The 20,784-nt window shown below is 39.6% G+C and overlaps 1 protein-coding gene across 1 annotated transcript in view; it reads right to left on the minus strand.

The window, feature by feature from the left end:
- The window catches only part of LOC114051907 (dynein assembly factor 5, axonemal-like), a 71,710-nt gene extending 58,349 nt beyond the window's left edge, over positions 1–13,361 (minus strand). Inside the window, exons 1-2 of the mRNA XM_027874297.1 lie at positions 12,773–13,361; positions 12,506–12,690 (exon numbers count right to left, since the gene is read on the minus strand). Coding sequence (XP_027730098.1) covers positions 12,506–12,690; positions 12,773–13,361 — 774 coding nt within the window. The remainder of the gene's footprint in view (positions 1–12,505; positions 12,691–12,772) is intronic.
- Between the last annotated feature and the right edge of the window lie 7,423 nt (positions 13,362–20,784).

Consider the following 20,784-nt stretch of genomic DNA (forward strand, 5'->3'; position numbering starts at 1 on the left):
TAAATTTTAAATTTCTCACTTTATGAATTGAAATAGCTAGGAAGGAAAAAAAAGGGTAGAAGAAGGAGGATTTGGGGTATTTGGCCTACCCTCTCTCCCTTAATAAGAGCCTAGACAATCTTTTTTATCTAGTTCTTGCCAGTGTGCTAAAGAATGTTACAAATTTAACTTAGTGAAAAGGTATTTATTCGCTTTCTTTTTGTTCATGTGGGATAAACACTATGTTGCCAGGTAACAGTTTTACTAAGTAGAAAATAACAGTTCAGTTAAAAAAAAATCAAAACTTAACCGATCAGAGTGGTTCGAAACAAAAAATTATCTACTTAACCTTTCAAGTAACTGACAATATCCACACAGATACCCCAAGCCCTAAGGTGGGGGGACAGGAGAGGGAGGGAGGCAAGAGATTCAAAAGGTAAAAAGCCTAAATAAAAAACAGATTAATGACATGTACATGAAAATAAATTACTATTTCAGGTCTCCTTTTTGACAAAAATCATTCTGAAAGAAAGAAGTCCAAATACAACTAGAATTCTATTGTAATAATATCATTAAAATATTGAGTTCTATGTAAATAAGGCTGTTTTAGAGTCTGGTCAACAGTCCATGCTAACATCCTCCTTTGCTAATATGGATAAATTCATAACCAATACATTCACCGGGTACATGTTTCTAAAATCACTAAATAATTAGGATTAGAAGGTCATCTAATGCAAAGCTCTCATTTCAGGGATGAGGCACTAAGGTTCAGAGAGGCCATTGTAACTTGCCTCAAGGTCCATCACATAGTAAGGAGCAAGAACCAATCATTTTTTAAATGCCATCCTATTCTGGTAAGGTACTTATACATAGCACCTGTATGTGAATAACTAAAGAGGCAGCTTGTGGAGCAGTGGATAGAGAGCTGGGCCTGCAGTCAGACTGACTCAAATTCAAACCTAGCCTCAGACACTTAGTAGCTGAGGGACCCCAGGCAAGTTACTGAATCTGTTTGCCTCAGTTTCTTCAACTGTAAAATGAGGATTATAACAACACCTGCCTTGCAAGGTCTTTGTGAGGATCAAATGAGATATTCGTTAAAAACTGTTTAGCATGATGCCTGGCATATGGTAGGTGCTCTATAAATGCTTATTCTCTTCCCTTTATAAGGATCAGTCATTCAGTTTGTGAACCTTGTGTTGCTCAGAGCCTAAATATTTTACAACAGCCCCGATCAGCCTAACCAAAACCTCTTTATAAAAAGATTCTTAAAACACCAAAATACTACCAACACAACATCCTGAAAACTTGTCATATCTAATTTTAAATTTCTTATAAGGAATTCAAACAGATATAGAAAATTGGCAAAGCAGCTTCTGCCTTGTCAGGTGTTACTGCTTTGGCACTAGCAACATCTTTTTTTGTGTGTGTAACACTTTTCCCTTCTTCAAATATAAATATTATTTACAAATGTAGTAGACATCTCTAGTATCTGCTATACATAAGCAATAATAAAAAATATCAGTCACTCATAGTGTATCACTTCTTTGTACAGCAGCAATAAGTTTCCATTTTAAGACTATTACAACACAGCCATTTTGATGACCCTTAGACGAAGGCTTAGAAAAGCAGTCTTCTATCTAAAAGGGGTGCTCTATTTACACTTTTCCAAAAATCTCAAAGCAGCTGCAGTGCTTCAGGGTCACATCAAACTCTTTTTTTGTCCTTTATTCTCTTTTTCCAGCTTCATATGATAAGTAAACTCCATTTACACAGGGCCTCCCAGCAGTGGACTCATGTTAGGGTTTGGTGTCTGAATCACTGCTGGCTGTATTCTTGGTTTCAGTCCATGTGCTATTCTGACCAAAGTGCCCTCAAATACCACAACACTCTAAAACTCTTCACTCTTCTGGTACTGGAGAATAAATTCTGGCCTGAAAAGGATCATAGCATGATTGGAGATGCAGATCTGAACTCTTTATGACCTCATTTGAGGTTTTCTTGGCAAAAATACTGGAGTGGTTTGCCATTTCCTTCTCCAGTTCATTTTACAGATGAGGAAACTGAGGCAAATAGGCTTAAGTGACTTGCCCAGGGTCATACAGCTATCAGTGACAGAAGTGAATTCTGAACCCAGTTTTTCCAGCCCACAAGTTAAGCACTTCGGCCACTGAAATATGCTGCTTCTAAGGAAGAGAGGTCAAGGACAGCTTTCTGCCATGCTCTCTGAAACCCAAAGCCTGTACAATATTCTGCATCCCTAAGGGGGGGGGGGGGTGGCTCATTCCAGGACCAACCAGGGCCCAATTCTGCTTATTTTCCAAGATCAGACAATATCATATCAAATAACTTAAAATGAAACAGACCTAATTGAAACTTTTTCACGACAGATTTTAAAATAGAGGAACACGGAGAGGAACTACAGAAAAGTGAAGTGTGCCCTATTAAAAACAGAGAAGTTCAAGAATCCCCTAAGTCTAGGTTAGGGAAAAGCAAAACAAAACTTTCTTACTTAAAAAGTAACTGTAATTGAATTTTGGGAAGAACATGTGTGTGTGGACAATAGAAGCAGTACAGTCAAGACAATTAAAATCTAAACGGTGTTATGAATTCCTAGAACCGAAGTATTAGTTCTTGTTGCTTTTGTGGGCAGTTCTCATATCTGTACAAATGTTATTTACAGAACCTGTTGTCTGTTGAAATAAAGAACCAAACAATTTTGTTTTAAAAAGAAAGCTGTATATTTTATGTACATCTTTCATTCAATTATTTCATCTTTCTTTAATAACCACACATTTAGCAAAATCTTGGCTGATAAAAAGGTGGAGCATGTCAACCTTTTACTCTCTAATTAGCCCATTCTAAGATAGGTAAGTTTATCCTACTAAGCAAACTGCTCCCAAGTATGAATCCTTAACCTTAGGAAATGCAATAATGCCTTTGTCCACTATGGTATTTAACTACCCTTTCTACTACTGATTTCCTATGGCCCAAATTCTCATCTCTTTCCCGCCCAGTCCCTATGATTTATGTTATTTAATCTCAATTGGACCCTCAGAAGTAATGCAGTCTTTTCACTCCTAATAGATTCTCTGTCCCAATTCTTACTGAGGTTAACCCAAATCTTCTCTATTTTCAAGCCTCTCATACCATCCTCTCACCAAGGACAACTATTCTAACATGTAACCTTGGTCCCATTCCTTCTTATCTTTTCCAGAAGATTGCCCCTTAATCAGTGAAGACTGTGGAGGGAGTTGAGCTGAAGACTTCTCGTACTTTATTGAGAAAATAGAGACCATTTGCTGTGAATTCCTCCTTCCCCTCTAATCATCTCAAAACCTCTTGATATCATCTCTAATTCTTCCTCTCTTTACTCTAACTCTGATGAACCTCCCCCTTGTGAGTTAGTCAATAAACACTTATTAAGAGACTACTACGTGCCAGGCACTTTGTTAAGAACTGAAGATAACAAAGAAAAGTCAAAGAAGGTCCCTGTTCTCAAGAAGGTTACAGTTTAATGGGGAAGGCAACATACAACTATGTACAAATCAGATACAGACAGAATAAATTGGAAATAATCAACAAAGGGAAGGCACTACAGTATAATTAGAGGGACAATGGAAAGGCTTCCTGTAGAAAACTGGGATTTTAGCTGGGACTTTAAGAAAGCCAGGGAAGTCAAGACATGCAGATGATGAGAGAGAGCATTCCCGGCATAAGGGACAGCCAGTCAAAATGCACAAAGTGGGTAGACAGAGTGTCTTGTTTAAGGAACATTCAGGAAGCACCACTGGATCACAGAATACATGGAAAAGTAGGAGTGATGTGTAGAGTATAAGAAAGTGGGGAGGGAGGAAGGGGCAAGTCACAAAGGGCTTTGAATAGTAGATGATTTTACAGTTGATCCTGTTGATGACAGGGAGCCAGTGGAGCTTACTAAGTTTGTGACATGGTCAGACGTCCAAGTGTGATGTGATGAGGGCCTGCACTATCGTTTAATTATCATCTATATAATCTATATATCTATATATTCAGCCCTAGTCCCAGTCTTGATCGTTAGCAGCACATTTTCAATTGCCTACTAGACATTTCAAATTGGATGTCCCACAGGCATGGGAAGCTCAACATATCAAAAAGAGAAGTTAATCTTTCCCACAAACTCAACTTTTTTCAAAACTTCCATATTTTTTGTCAAGGGCATTTACATTCTTAAAGTCACTCATTTTTTTTCTCTGTTTCATTTTTAAAAATTTATTTATGTTAGTTTTCAACATTTACTTTCATAAGATTTTGACTTCCAAATTTTCTCCCTCCCCCACCAGAAAACTGCATGTAATTTGATATAAGCTCAACATATACATTCATATTAAACCCATTTCCTCATTAGTCATGTTGTAAAGAAGAATTAGAACCAATGGGTGAAACCACAAGAAAGAAGAAACAAAAAAAAAAAAAGAGCAAATAATATGCTTTGATCTGCATTCAGACTCCATAGTTCTTTTTCTGGATGCAGACAGCATTTTCCATCATGAGCCCTTTGAAGCTGTCTTAGATCCTGGCATTGCTAAGAAGAGAAAAGTCTATCAAAGTTCACACAACGTGGCTGTTACTGTGGACGATGTTCTCCTGGTTTGCTCACTTCATTCAGCATCAGTTCATACCAGTCTTTCCAGGTTTTTCTGAAGTCCACCTGCTCATCATTTCTTATATCACAATAGTATTCCATTATATTCATATACCACAACTTGTTCAGCCATTCCCCAATTGATGGGCATCCCCTCAATTGCCAATTCTTTGCTGCCACAGAAAGAACTGCTATAAATATTTTGGTATATATGAGTCCTTTTCCCATTTGTATGATCTCTTTGGGATACAGACCTAGAAGTAGTATTGCTGGGTCAAAGGGAAAATCACCCAATTTTGCAACCTTGATGTCATCCTCAACTCTTTACTCAACCTCACACCATATAACCAAGTAGGTGCCAAACCTTGTTATTTCTAACTAAACGACACCTCTTATAAAACCAGACCCTTATCTCTATTCACTGCCAAAACTTCAGGTCAGGCCATCCTCATCTCTTACTTGGACCTCTGACCTGGACTCTTGCTTCCTAGTTGTTCTTCTTGCCTCAAGACTTTTACCATTCTACTGTGATTTTTCCTACAGTGCAGTTCTGACCATGTTATCCCCCTACTCAATAAACTCTGATGGGTCCTTATTGCCTTTAGGCTTAAACATAAACTTCTGTATTTGACTTTTTTAGAAGACTTCACAACTTGGCTCAAACCTACTTTTTCAATCATTAATTAATGACAGTACACTCTACAAACCAGCCAGACTGGCCTTGTCACAGTACACTTAAATGTAACACTCCATCTCAGCCTGTCTTTGCAATGGCTGTCCCCCACACCTAGAGAATATACTCTCTCTACACCTCAACCTTACTCTCCTTGTTTCCTTCAAATTCAGGGCAAATGTCACCTTCCACTTGAAGCATTTTCTGATTTCCCCAGAGGCTAGTGCTTTCTCTCATAAAACTACTTTGCATTTATTTTGTATATAGTTACACACTACACACATGTACACTTTGTCTTCACAGAGATCACTTAAGCTACTTGAAGGAAGGCAATGCTAAATTTTGGTCTTTGTATTCTTAGTACCTAGTAAAGTGCCTGGGGCATAGTAGATGCTCGATAAATGCTTGCTGATTGGTTGATTCTCACAACAACTTTGTGAGATGTATATGTCATTATGGGTCAGGGTAACACAGCTAGCTAGTGTCTGAGAAAGGATTTAAACCCAGGCCGTCCTGACTCTCATCCCACTGCTTTATCTGTTATATGCTGCCACTATAAAGTAAGAAAGTGTATACATTGCCCAAAGGGCTATAAAAATATGCAAACCCTTTGACCCAGCAATAGCACTTCTAGGGCAGTATGCCAAAGAGATCACAAAAATGGGAAAAGGACCCATGTGCACAAAAATATTTAAAGCAGCTCTTTTTGTGATGGCAAAGAATTGGAAATTGAGGGGATGCCCATTAATTGGGGAATGGCTGAACAAGTTGTGGTATACGAATACAATGGAATACTATTGTGCTATAAGAAATGATGAGCAGGTGGACTTCAGAAAAACCTGGAAAGATTTGTATGGACCGATGCTGAGTGAAGTGAGCAGAACCAGGAGAACATTGTACATAGTAACAGCCACGTTGTATAATCACTAGATTTAGCCCTTCTCAGCAAGGCAGGAATCTTAAGATATCTCCAATGCTCTCATGATGGAAAATGCTATCCTATCCACATCCAAATAAAGAACTACGAAATCTGAATGCAGATCAAAGGCATACTATTTGTTCTTTTTTTTTCTTCTGTTTTGTTTTGTTTCCTCTTTCTGGTGGTTCTTTCTATTGGTTCTAATTCTTCCTTATAATATGACTGATGTGAAAATATGTTTAATAGGAATGTATATGTATAACCTATATCAGATTCCACACAGTCTTGGGGAGGGAGAGGGAGAAAAATTTAAAACTCAAAAGCTTATGGAAATGACTATTGGGGGGGCAGAGCCAAGATGCAGGAGTAAAAGCAGTGACTTGCTTGAGCTCTCCCCCAAACTCCTCCAAATACCTGTAAAAAATAGCTCTAAACAAATTCTAGAGCAGCAGAAACGATGAAAAGACAGAGTGAAACAAATTTTCAGCCCAAGACAACCTGGATGGTTGATTGGAAAGGTCTATCATCCCTAGCTAGGAGAGGAATGTAGTTCATTGTGGCCCACGTAGGCAAAGACCAGGTCTCAACAAATCAGGAGGAGGTCTCAGGGGACTGAATCACGGGCAGCTGTGGCAGTTTCCAGACTTCTCAACCCACAAACGCCAAAGACAACTTAGAAGGTCAGTAGGAAAATCTGTGACCTCAATGAGAGAGAAGCTTGCTCCCAGCCCCAGTCCCAGAGCAGCCCCAGGGCAGTGGTTGCTTCTGGACCTCAGCCCACAGACTGAGAGGGAATCAAATCGCTGATCAGAGGGGGATTACAGGGTTCTCTGCTGGTGCTAAGGCAGGATTCTCTTGCTTTGTCCTTGCTTGGATTTGGGTCACAGTTCTGGGTGGCAGTCCTGGGGCAAGGAGGAACACTGGCGTGGTGGAGCTTGCAGTGGTGGTTGAGAGGGAATCCTCCTCACAGTTCCAAGGCAGAAAAGAGTGCTTGTGGTCACTCACAGACCAGAACACAGGCCAGGAAATGAGTAAAATCCTCACCCTTGATTGTAGCATCTTGGAAGAGCTGAAAATTTACAGGTCCCTAGAAGTATCTCTGAAAACAGCTGCACAAAACCCCTGAAGCTCCATTCTCCACACTTCACATACTCCTGAAGCTTCACATTCTCCACACTGGAAGCAGACCCCTACCTTAACAAAGTTTATAACTCAAGTAATTGGCCGGGATCATAAGCAAACTGCAAAAAAAGTCAGACCATAGAATCTTTCTTTGGTGACAGGGAAGATCAAAACATAATCAGAAGAAGACAACGAAGTCAAAGCTCTTACATCCAAAGCCTCCAAGAAAAATATGAATTGGTCCCAGGCCATGAAAGAGCTCAAAAAGGATTTTGAGAAGCAAGTAAAAGAAGTAGAGGAAAAATTGGGAAGAGAAATGAGAGTGATGCAAGAAAATCATGAAAAACAAGTCAACAGCTTGCTAAAGGAGACCCAAAAAAATACTAAGAAAATAACACCTTAAAAAATAGCCTAACCCAAGTGGCAAAAAAGGTCCAAAAAGTCAATGAGAAGAATGCCTTCAAAAGCAGAACTGGCCAAATGGAAAAGGAAGTCCAAAAGTTCACTGAAGAAATGATTGCTGATAAATCAAAATAAATAAATAAATGAATAAAAATTTTAAAAATATGTTGAAAATTGGTTATGGAAGGAGGTAGGGCAGGTGAAAATAAAACCAACTGTAATATTAGTGAATGGTTTTTGGAAATAGTGTTTGTGTGTGTGTGTGTGTATTTTTCAATTTATGTCATCTCTAAAAAAAGAAATATTACACTTGTACTACTAGTGAGAAAGAAATGGGAAAAGTAATTTACTAAATGAATCTTGTTGGTCTAAGATTCAGTATACTTTCCAAAAGCATGTCATTTACTTAGATTCCTTCATTCTTTCTGTCTTAAGAGAAAAAGGGTTCCATGAATCTTATTTATATTTTTATTTGACATTTTCATCTCTTAGATGTTCTTTTTTCCTATTTTTTAAAAATCTAGTTTTCAATTATTAATCTTGCCCTATTTTTTGTTTACCCCCTCTTTAAGCTGATTCTACTTACATGCATATACCTTTTTAATTGGTCATAATATAGTATGAAACAGAAACTTTGGTACCAAATTATTGATAGGCTTTTGTCCCCTGAACTGTAGGAGTATTCTGAGGAATAGTTAAGTTCCCTAAGGGAAACCTCATCTTGTTTATTTTTGTCTCTTCCCCCAGACATGAAGATTTCTGGGTGTAAGGAAGTATCTAATTTTTACTGAATAAATGAGAGCTTTGTCTTGAGTAGGTCAGCTAATCTCTCCAGACCTCAGTTTCTTCATCTGGTAAATGGTGAGGTGAGAAGTTAGGACAGGTGTAAATGTATAGAGACTAAATGTACAGAGAAAAAATATGACTAAATATGAGGTCATTTTCAATTCTATCTACTGTGAACTGATTAAATTTTGTATAAGAAAAATGATAAGGAGCAAACCCACATTTTTTACCACAAAATAAAGTTAATTTTCTCTACATACTCCTTAATCCTGAGGAATAGAAATCAATATATATTATATATATAATAAACAATAAAGTGTTTCAAGAACTAGGTTCAAAAGCTTTAGATGAGAAGTCATCTCAATGAGTCTATGTTTCTATGAATCAAGTTGTATTTTTCCAAAGTTAACGTTGATTTTGTCTTATCCCTTGGCCTATCTTTTTCCTCAGACTAGAAATACGACATTACTTGTAACATTACTTCCATATATGCTACTACACTGTTCCCTCCTGGTAGTTTTCATATGCTATACAAACCAAATGTACTACACCTTCCAGAATGTTCTTTCATATTTCTGCTTATCTCCTTTGATATCTACTCCAATGTAAATAACAGAAAACAATTTTGGAAATCCTTATTTTTAGCATTTACATTACGTAACTGAAATTTTCAGTATAATATCACCATGTTGTACCTAAAGACTACTCCAAGGGGCAGCTAGGTGGCACAGGGGGTAGAGTACCAGCCCTGGAGTCAGGAAGATCTGAGTTCAAATCCAACCTCAAACCCATAACACTAGCCGTGTGACTCTGGGCAAGTCGCTTAACCCCAATTGCCTCAACAACAACAACAAAAAAAAACAACACAAACCCCTCCCCCCCCCAAAAAATCCAAGACTGCTACTGCCCCCTCCCTCCTTCTCTTTCTCTCTCCCTCCCTTCCTTACACACACACACACACACACACACATTTTCAAGTCCAAACAACTATTTATAATGCAAATCGAAACAACTGTGAGGTACCATATCACACCTATCAGATTGGCCAAGATGACAAAACAAGAAAATAATAAATGTTGGAGAAGATGTGGGAAAATTGGAACACTAATGCATTGTTGGTAGAGTTGTGAAATGATCCAACCATTTTGGAGAGCAATATGGAACTATGCCCAAAGCGCTACAAAAATGTGTATACCCTTTGACCCAGCAATAGCACTTCAAGGGCTGTATCCCAAAGACATCACACAAATGGGAAAAGGACCCACATGTACAAAAACATTTATAGCAGCTCTTTTTGTGATGGCAAAGAATTGGAAATTGAGAGGATGCCCATTAATTGGGGAATGGCTGAACAAGTTGTGGTATATGAATGTAATGGAATACTATTTTGCTATAAGAAATGATGAACAGGCTGACTTCAGAAAAACCTAGAAAGACTTGTATGGTCTGATGTTGAGTGAAATGAGCAGAACCAGGAGAACGTAGTACATGGTAACAGCTATGTTGTGTGATGACTAATATTCATAAGCTTAACCTTTCCAAGCAATACAAAGATCTAAGACATCTCCAGAGGCCTCGTGATGGAAAATGCTATCCACATCCAAAGAAAGAATTATGGAGTTTGAATGCAGATTGAAGCATACTATTTGCTTTTTTTTTTCTTCGGTTGTGTTTTGCTTCTTCTTTCTGGTGGTTCCTCCTATTGGTTCTAATTTTTACTTACAACATCACTAATGTGAAAACATGTTTAATAGGAATATATATGTATAGCCTATATCAGATTTGTGCACTGTCTTGGGGACGGTGGTGGGGAAGAAGGGGGAGAAAAATTTAAACTCAAAAGCATATGGAAATGATTGTTGATAAATCAAAATAAATTAATTCAAAAAACATTTAAAAAAAGAGATAAACAAAAACCAAAAAATTATTTATAGACAGTTTTTTATTCTTCCTCTAATGCATTTACCTTCCCCCATAATGAAATTAAAATGAGGGGATGGGGCAGGGAGAGTAAAGAAAAACCAAGCCTCATTCCTTTTTTATGACAGTAGTACCCTTCTTGCAAATTCAGACTTGGTACTTTCGGTCAAGAAATCTGGGAGAGTTCTAAGGCAGTAAAACTAAAAAAGAACCTCCCATCACCAATTTGTTTCAATATGTATGTTAAGAAGCAAGTTCCAAATCTTACTCTCACTTTTTTTCCCCCAACATCATAGCATTCCAGTTAGAGTAATGACTTTGAGTTTATCTTTCACTGTTCTCCCTGCTCTGATTTCATTTTCCTCCCTTCCCAATCTTGACCCTATAGTTAACTAGCTCAGTTTAGTATACATCATCCTCTCCCCTTGAATCCCTTGACTTCCTGGTCTTGTCATCATTCATGCCTTGCTGATTCCCTCGGATTACCCCTACCATATGCCTCCTCCGATTTTACTCACAGGCTGTCAAACAATGTGCTGAAGGATGTCACACAAATGTGCTGACTGGGTCTACTACAAATTTATGTTATCTAATCCCAACTGGGCCCTCACTGTAGCAAGGCAATTCTATTCTTCTTCTCTACTTTGCTACTTTTCAGGGTAGCTGTTCCTAATCTTTTATTCTCTCTTCAAGCTTCCCTCACCATTTTATCCCCTTTTTCTCTCAGTTACGGACTTTACCTCTTACTTTATTAAACAAAATAGAGGCCATTTACCATGGGCTTTGTCCCCTATTCCCTATCTCAAAACACCTTGACATCATGCCTCATTACTAATCTCTAAAAAACTGGTCCTTCTCTTCTCCAAGACCAACCCTTTCTATTTGCATTGATTCATTCTGTCACATCTCCTTTCACAGCCTGCCCCTACAATCACTGTTAATTTTCAATCTCTCCTTTACCTACTGGCTCCTTCCCTACTGCCTACAAACATGGCTAAGTCTTCCTCATCCTTAAAAATCTTTCCCTTGATCCTACAATTTTCTCAAGACTTAATTCTCTTTCATAGCTAAACTCCGAGAAAAATCTGTTCATACATTTCATATGCACTTTCTTTCCTCTCACTAACTTCTCAATTCCTTTTAATAGGGTTTCTGATCTCATTACTCAACTAAAACTACTCTCTTCAAGATTATTAGTGATATCTTAAATACCAGTGGATAGAGTACCAGATCTGGAGTCAGGAAGACTCATCTTCCTGAGTTCAAATCTGGCCTTTGAAACTTACTAGGTGTGTAACTCTGGACAAGTCACTAAACCCTATTTGCCTCAGTTTCTTCAATTTGTAATATGGTCTGGAGAAGGAAATGGCAAACCACTCTGTTAGGAAACCCCCAAATGAAGTCAAGGACATAACTGTACAACACTACCAAATCCAATGGCCTCTTCTTAGTCCTTATTTTTATTGGTCTCTGACATCACTGACAGACACGCCCACCACCTAGATACTCTACTCCTCCCTGGGGAAGATATGGGGTGGGGGGGGGGGAAGAGCACACCCTAGAGATCTCTCTTGGGCCCCCTTCTTCCTCTAAATTCTCTCCTGATGATCTCATTAATTCCCAGGTATTCAACTACTGTTTCTATGCAGATAACTCCCAGTTTCATAAATCCACCCCCAGTCTCTGTCCTGAGCTCCAGTTCCACATTACCAGTTTTCTACTGGACATTTCAAGCTGCCATCTGCAGGAATCTGAAACTCAATGTGTCTCCCCCCACCAAAAAAAAGAACTTACTATCTTCCACTGTCAAAGGGATCCATGATATAAAAAAGGCTAAGAATTCCTGCTCTGTATAGTCCCAGAGATTCTGAAAAACAGTAATCTTCCATCTTTTTTCCAATTTATTGCAGATTCCACATCTTGTGAATGAGAGAGCCGCCTGACTGTCCAGGTCAATACCAGTGTTAAATAGGATCCTCTTTTCCATTAAAGTGAGCTATTAGCACTACCTAAGCAAGTGTCCTGATGGGAAGAGAAATGGTGTCGAATAAGGAAAGAAAAAAAAAAGGCAGAAAGTTACCTGGGAGACATCATCAAACAGCCTTTGTGCAAAATGAGAAATAACATCATCCACTGACTTGGCGTTGCCATACTGTATCACCAACCCTGTGGCCTGAATCACGGCCACTCGGACCTTGGAGTGCTGGTGGGAAATCGTTTGCATGAGAGGAGCTATTAAGGATTCCGACTGCATATGGAAATGATCTGCAGAGAAAAGGAAAGAGAAATGTCTTGAGCGAAAGCCCTTCCACATGCTCCGCGAGGGCCTGCCAGGGCTCCCCGTTACCTGGGACGCTCTGCGCGAAGTCCCCCGCGAGCCTGCAGCTCGCCCTCTTGACGTCGGGGAAGGGGTCCACGATGGTCCTCTGCAGGATGCGCACCATCTCGTCCAGGTAGGGGGCCAGGCTACGGCCGCAGAGCTGGACCGCGAGGCTCAGCAGCTCCACCAGGGCCAGGCGCAGCTCCTCGCACGGCTCCACCAGCGGCCCGGGGCCCAGGCCGGCCAGGCGCTGCGAGAGGGCGGGCACGAGCTGTGGCAGCGCGTCCTGGGGCCGGGCTCCACGGTTCAGGCCCAGGCGCAGGAGCTGCACGGCCAGCGTCCGGCACTTCTCGGCCGGGTCGCCCAGGCAGCGGAGCAGCCGCGGCAGGAGCAGGCGGCTGAAGAGCTCCTGGAAGTCGGAGCTTGGAGGCAGCGGGGGCCCTTCTTCGAGCTCCCGCTGGAGGCCCTCCAGGGCCCGGCGCCGGCTCAGCTTGGTCTCCGCTTCCAGGCCAGGAAGCAGGCGGCTGACCGCCTGGCTCAGCTCCTGGGCCGAGCGCCTATCTCCGGCGGCGCCGGGACCCTCGAGCACACGGGCCTCCGTCACCAACGCCGCCATTAGCTTCTGCGTTGTTCGTTACTAAGGGGGGGAAAAAAAAAACAAAAAAACCCACCAAACTTTTACGACAGTAGCAGGACGGATTACGGCACTACGGGTAGGGGCGAGGGGAAAAAAACTCCACACATACAGGCGAACAAAAAAACTTTATTGAGCTCACTTTGGAAAGGGACAGAACACAGAGCTGAAATTCTGCTGCTTCTCAATTGGAGCTTAGGGCTAGATAGCCGGCCGACTGTGGTAGCAAATGAGATTACTCATGCGCAATGCTTTGCAAACGTTAAAACGCCATAGAAATGCTACCTCCTCATCATCATCCTCATCCAAAGTTCTTTATGGGGGTGGGGAGCCCGCGAGGCGGGGGAAGGGCAAGGAAAAAAAAATTATTTCAATCTGATGGGTTTTCTTTGTAATGCCATGCATTTTATTCAGTGCCTTTAAAAACATTCTGTTGAGGTCAATAGGCTTCACCAGACTCTTCACATTTGCTTCCATCCAGTGCCTCTGGCCTCCTAGCTGTTCCCCATGCCTGGAATGCTTTCTATCCTCAGACTTCTGTCTCCTGTAATTGTAGCAAAATGCCTGACACTTAGTATGTGCTTTAAATAAATGCTAGTTGATTGACTGACTGACTCAGGAATCTGATTAATACCAACAGAACTGGAAGAAACATTGGCGATTTTATTTATAATCCAATCCCCTAATTTTATAGAGGGGGAAACTAAAACCCAAAGAAGTAAAGGAACTTGCTTAGGGCTAGTGCTTATTAAATGCCCACTTTCCACTGTGTTTTGTATTGGCATCTCACTTTAAGTTTAGTCTAGTTGTTTCTTCATATTTTATCTTAGCTACTTCTCAGATCAAACTGATGGGGTACGGGCCCAAGCTGAGACCTTTGTTCCAATTTCCGCCCCATTTGTCTATGGGCCCTAGAAAACCCTTGGATTGTCCTTGAATTCTCCCACTTGATCAAGGAGGTCTCTGGCATTCCTCTGAGGTCATAATTCCATCAATTGGACTTTGATAGTGGCTATTCCCAATCTTCCAATTCTCTGTTACCCTTGACCTAGCCTAGCCCTCCATTGGCTTACCTCCCTATGGCCCCAGGCCACTTTCCACCCTTAATCCTATCTAGGCTCCATTCTCCCTAGGCCATGGTGGTTCAGGTCCCTGGAATTCTATTACCTCATAAACTACTTGGCCACTCCTAGATCCCTCCCATAGTCTTTCTGTATATAAGGTCCATCTTGTCTCCATTAAGGTGCTCAGAGTCTTACAATCTAGCCAATAGATTGTAAAATGCACAGATGCTCAGTTTCCTTAAAGTCTGGCTAATATGGCGGATCTTTAATAAACCTTGTCTCTGGCTGAAAGAAGGCTTGGGTTGAATTCTTTTGAGCAGGCCCCACGTGTCGTGATTTTGGGGTCCCAGCACCCCTAAACCTCTAGACCTCATCAAAACAATGAAGGGATAAATTTTTTATGGAATGTCTATGCAGTGCCAGATACATAAATCCTACATACCAAAAAGTCTTGTTTTTTCTATTTCTACCTCCATTTGCATCAATTCTCTATAGACATATGGATGCTTAATGAAATGCCAAATGATCAGTGCACTTATTGACTCAGTTTGGGGTTGCTGGGAACCCGGAAATGTCAGGGTACAGGGTGGCATTGCCTAGAATGAATTCATGCACTCAAACTGTGTTCCAGTAAAGTGGTAAAGTTTATTGTAAGGCCAATAGAAGTGGGCAGGGTTCCTAGTGAACCTGCAAACTAATGAGGATGAGGTTGGTGTTTATACAGGAAAGGGACAATGAAAGAATCTAAATGGGATTAAGGAGTGGTAAATCTGTGGTGTACCAGGTGCAACAGTGAAAGGAATGTCAAGTAAGCTAATTAGGTGATCTAGTTGGGCTGTGATGGGCCAGGTACCTTGGGCAGAAACACCAATGATCTGGGCTGATAAAATGTATGGGAAAATTCAGGGGCTGGGTTCCTTTCAAAGACGTGGTCTTTTCCTTTTAGGGGTTGAGGTCCCATCACCCCATCACTTATTATGATCAGCAAATAAAAATATCAATAATTTGAGGTTCAGACTTTTAGCTCTATACAGGAATGGACTGGGGTGAGCTGCTGTTCCATTTGCCTGTGATTCTCCTGTTTCAACTCTGGAATTCCTCATCCTTAAAGGAAGTCTCTGCCAAGAATGCTAAGTACTACATATATGCCACTTCCTTGGCTTCCTGACATATTCATTGTTGTTTAGTGGTTTCAGTCATGTCTGACTCTATGATCCCATTTCGGATTTTCTTGGCAAAGATACAGGAGCAGTTTGCCATTTCCTTCTCCAGCTTTGTTTTACAGATGAGGAAACTGAGGCAAACAGGGTAAAGTGACTTGCCCAGGGTCACACAACCAATTAAGTGTCTGAGGCCGGATTTGAACTCATGAGGAGGAGTCTTCCTGTCTCGAGGCCCACCTAGCTGCTCTGTCCCTTTCTTTGTCTCCCTCCTAATGTATTTTATGACAGAGGAGGATTCTTAGGACTTTCATAGTTCTCGAAAGTTGTCCCTTCATTTGATAAGGCACATAGTAAGCACTTAACAAATGCTTATTGATTGACTGATTTATAAAGAAAGTGGTTCCTTGCAGATGTTCCCAAACTTATTTGGCCTACCACCTCCTTTAAAAAAAAAAAAATTACTCAGTACCCTCCTGGAAATCTACTTTCTTTAACCCTTTAACTTTTTTTTTTAATTTGCATTATTTCAAAAAACGTAATTTTTTAAAATGACACATCTTAAATTTAGTAATTTATTGTAAATGTGTGGGGTTTTTTATGCATTGAAATTTTGATGATGCAACGTAACGGTACTGTAAACCAGTCATTACACACACATATTCCTGGACTTACCGACTAAAAAATGAGAGAAGAAAGTTTGTAGAACAGGTTTCAAGTACTGTGAGTGAATAATGATGGTAGCTAGTGGTAGTGGAGGGGCAGCTAGTTGGCTCAGTATATAGAGTGCTGAGCTTGGCATCAGGAAGACTCATCTTCCTGAGTTCAAATCTGGCCTCAGACACTTAGTGGCTATGTGCCCCTAAGCAAGTCACTTAACCCTGTTTGCCTCAGTTTCTTCATCCATAAAAATGAGCTGGAGAAGGAAATAGCAAACCACTCCAGTGTCTTTGCCAAGAAAACCCCAAATGGGGTCATGGAGAGTCAGACACAACCAAAAAAAATGAGCAGCCACAAGCTGGAGTTCTGCTACCCACTTTGTGGAAACCATACATGAGCTGTTATTTGAAAGTTTCTCAAAGTAAACCTCTGAAAGCCTCCATTTCCTTATGTGTAAAGTGAGTAAATTTGGAGTAGATGATAACAAAGATTCTCTCTATATATATAGCACTCCTTTGTTCTACCCAACCATCCTCACTTACAACTGCATCCTTGGAAATAATTATGTAGGCTAACAGTAACCTCTCTCAATGACCAAAGACCACAAGGTAGAGTTTACTAGCCTTTACATAGGTTTGGGTAGTACAGGAGAACAAAGAACAGAGTTGGATAGGTGAGGAAAACAATGCGATTGGTTACAGAATAGACAGCATTGTGTGTTTGTGTGTGTGGGAGGGGAACATACGACATGATTGGTTGGAAATTAGGAATAAGGGGCTAGCAACAACCCCCTCCTTTCCTCTTGTGACTAAAAATGTTCATTTTTTGAGCCCACCTGCAAGGTTAGAGATAGTGGACCAGACTTCTTTGGATGGCAAAGCAGATATCCTTGAAGGATAGCTTGGTGGTATAAAGATAGTACTAGACCAGACTGCCTGATGTCCATCTGCATCCCTCAAGTACAACAGATTTCTTTGAGGCAAGAATAGAACATTGATTCCCAGGAGAAATAAACTTCTAAACTTAAATCATTGGCAAAGAGACAAGAAATGTTGTGCAATCATACAAAATAAAACAGTAATACAGAATAAGATCAATTGCAGCATGGAATCGATTATAAAATGATGCAGAATCTATTTAATTTCTTCATTGTTTAAAGTTACCCATGTCGGTACTCCTAAGAGTAAAGCTTACCGACCAATGCTAACGTATTTGTCTTTAAGATAGTAAGATGAAGCAGAGATGCCAAACTGAAAATGTAATTGGGAAAAATTTAACAAAATAAGGAGAAATACAATATAACAAGATAATGTTACTTTATGGTTTTTGAGTCAATAAACAGCTGAAGGAATACACTTCTATTTGAGTGTGACACTACTGAGCTGAAAAATATAATTAGCTCAAAGCAAAGGCATTTATTGAAATGATATAGTTAGAACAATAGACACAAAACATCTCCCCAATGAATCTGGGGTTCCTTGGTACAAATGCACACATTAGTGTGAAGGTTGGCACAACCTCTCCCACAGAGAGTTCCCCACATAAATTAAATCATAGGTCCAGACTGCCCACTTCTCCTCCCTCAAAAAAAAAAAAATCAATGAATAGTATGGTCCTTTGCACATAGCTGGTTTTTGTCCTTCGTTCTTGAAGAGGACCAATGACATCAGGAAGGTGATGTTTAGAGGAACTACCTTGAATTTTGTCTAGGCCATGAGTGAGGTGGCTAATCTCAACCAATCATTGGAAGATTCCTGTGTTCATTAGCTGTCTTCATCCAATAGCCAATGCCTTATAATTCCATTGAATTACTTGAGACTCTCCTTCACACAATTTGTTGTAGGGTTAAGTAATCCTTTTATGCATTATTATTGAGTTATTTAGTAAAATTCCTAAATACTTTTTTTAGTTAGTCTTAATGCATAATTCTAATTATTGTCTTATAATTTATTCCCTTCTGTGTTTCATTATATAGGGTGATAATGCTGGCTTTCTTTTATGATGAAGCTATACACATTCTTTGGATTTCTAGTGTCCCACCATCAGTTGAAATCCCTTATTTTCTTCAAGATTTTACTCAATTAAACATTTATTAAGTACATTCTATGTGCAAGCAATCAAAAATTTACTGAAACCTCATAAGATATCCCGGGATTTAATGGCTAGATTTCTTTTTTTTCTCTTCCCTATTTATTCTATCATTTTAAAAAACCATGCCTTAACTGATACTATAAACAAAGTGGGAGAGCAAGGAATAGTTCACTTATCAGACTTATGGAGAACAGAAGAATTCATGACCGAACAGGAGATAGAGAACATTACGAAATGCAAAATGGATAATTTTGATTACATTAAATTGAAAAGATTTTTCACAAAGCCAATGCAACCAAGATTAGAAGGAAAGTAGAAAATTGGGAAAGAATTTTTACAACCAGTGTCTCTGATGAGGACCTCATTTCTAGAGAATTAAGTCAAATTTATAAGAATACAAGTCATTCCCCAGTTGATAAATGGTCGAAAGATACAAACAGGCAGTTCTCAGATGAAGAAATTAAAGCTATATATAGTCATATGAAAAAATGCTCTAAATCACTATTGATTAGAGAAATGCAAATCAAAACAGCTCTGAGGTACCACATCACACAGAGATTGGCCAACATGACAAAACAAGAAAATGATAAATGTTGGAGAAGATGTGGGAAAATTGGAACACTAATGCATTGTTGGTGGAGTTGTGACATGATCCAACCATTTTGGAGAGCAATTTGGAACTATGCCCAAAAGGCTATAAAAATGTGCATACCCTTTGACTCAGCAATACCACTTCTAGGGCTGTATCCCAAAGCGATCATAAAAATAGGAAAAGGACTCATATATACAAAAATATTTATAGCAGCTCTTTTTGTGGTAGCCAAGAATTGGAAATTGAGGGAATGTCCATCAATTGGGGAATGACTGAAAAAGTTGTGGTATATGAATGTAATGGAATACTATTGTGCTATAAGAAATGAGGAGCAGGCAGACTTCAGAAAAATCTGGAAAGACTTGTGTGGACTGATGATGAGTGAAGTGAGCAGAACCAGGAGAATGTTGTATGACTAACGTTGATAGACTTAGCCCTTCTGAGCAATGCAAGGATCTAAGACATCTCCAAAAGAGTTCTTTACAACATGACTAATGTGAAAATATGTTTAATAGGAATGTATATGTACACCCTATATCAGATTACACCCTGTCTTGAGGGGGGAGGTGGGGAGGGAGGGGGAGAAAATTTAAAATGCAAAAGCTTATGGAAGTGATTGTTGAAAACTAAAACTAAAAATAAATTAAAAATGAAGAAGACCAGAAAAAAAAAAACTAGACCTATGGTCAGGCCTCAGTCTCGGGAATGTTAATTTGGCAGTTGTTTGGAAGATGGACTAGAAAGAGAGGGAATGTAACTGCAATCAGGAGGTTATTTTAGTAGCCCAGGTGAGAGGTAATAAAGGTCTGAATGAGGGTAGTGATGTATTAATGAAAAGAAGGAGATGGATTTGAGAGATGTTGACTGCTGCCCATTGGTCCATGTCTTCCTGTATAAAAGCCGATGACATTTCATATTTTGCTGCATTACATTTGTCCTTGTTTTTTTTTTAATATTTTCCTCAATTACATGTAAAAACAATTTTAAACATTCAGTGTTTTTTTTAAAGTTTTGAGTTCCAAATTCTGTCCTTCCCTCCCTCCTCTCCCCCACCCTGAGAAGGTAAGCAATTTGATATACATTCTTATTCTTATAGCCTTTTTGCATCAGACAATAGCATCTGCCTTCCAGCATTTCATGCAGTATGCATGTACATGTCTAATCCCCTTTATTAGATTTAAGCAAGGACTGTGTCTTATTTCATCATTGTATCCCAGCCCCAGCACAGGGTCTTAGTACATCCTTAACAAATATTTGTTAAATTGAATTTGAGTCATTTTTCCAGGAGTGGATTTGCACTGACGCAAGCATGATTTCTTATCCAGCCTTTTCAAAGGTTAATGGGGATTAGGTGTATAGATGGAGATTCAGAACAGAGTAAAGCTGATTGGCTCATGTGGGAGTAGAACACACATCAGTGCCCTAATTGTCTACCAAGCTGCTGCTAAAAATCACATTCTCAGTCTACAGCAGGTAGAGTTTCTCTAGTGAATTAGCAAGTAAATAGTGCTCTGAATCTATTAAAGAAGGGAAAAATGTCAGCTATGTGTTTGCCCCACTCATTTACTCCTCTAAGCCCTTTTTGATGAATCCTATTTAAACAAACCTGCATGTGGAATTTGGGTCCAGAATTGTCAAAATTCATTATGAAAATTAATTTAATTCATTAAAAAATACATGGCATGTAAGAGTAATATTCCCTACTTCAAAAACTTAAGATTTTTCCATCTCTCTTTTTTTTGTTTTAGTTTTTGGGGTTTTTTTGGAAACCAAGTCTCCCTATTTCACCCAGACTAGAAGTTCAGTAGTCACTCATGAACCCAATTCTAATATTGGTC

Source organism: Vombatus ursinus, unplaced genomic scaffold (assembly GCF_900497805.2).
Source record: "Vombatus ursinus unplaced genomic scaffold, bare-nosed wombat genome assembly UNPS02014807.1, whole genome shotgun sequence".
NCBI classification, from domain to species: domain Eukaryota; kingdom Metazoa; phylum Chordata; class Mammalia; order Diprotodontia; family Vombatidae; genus Vombatus; species Vombatus ursinus.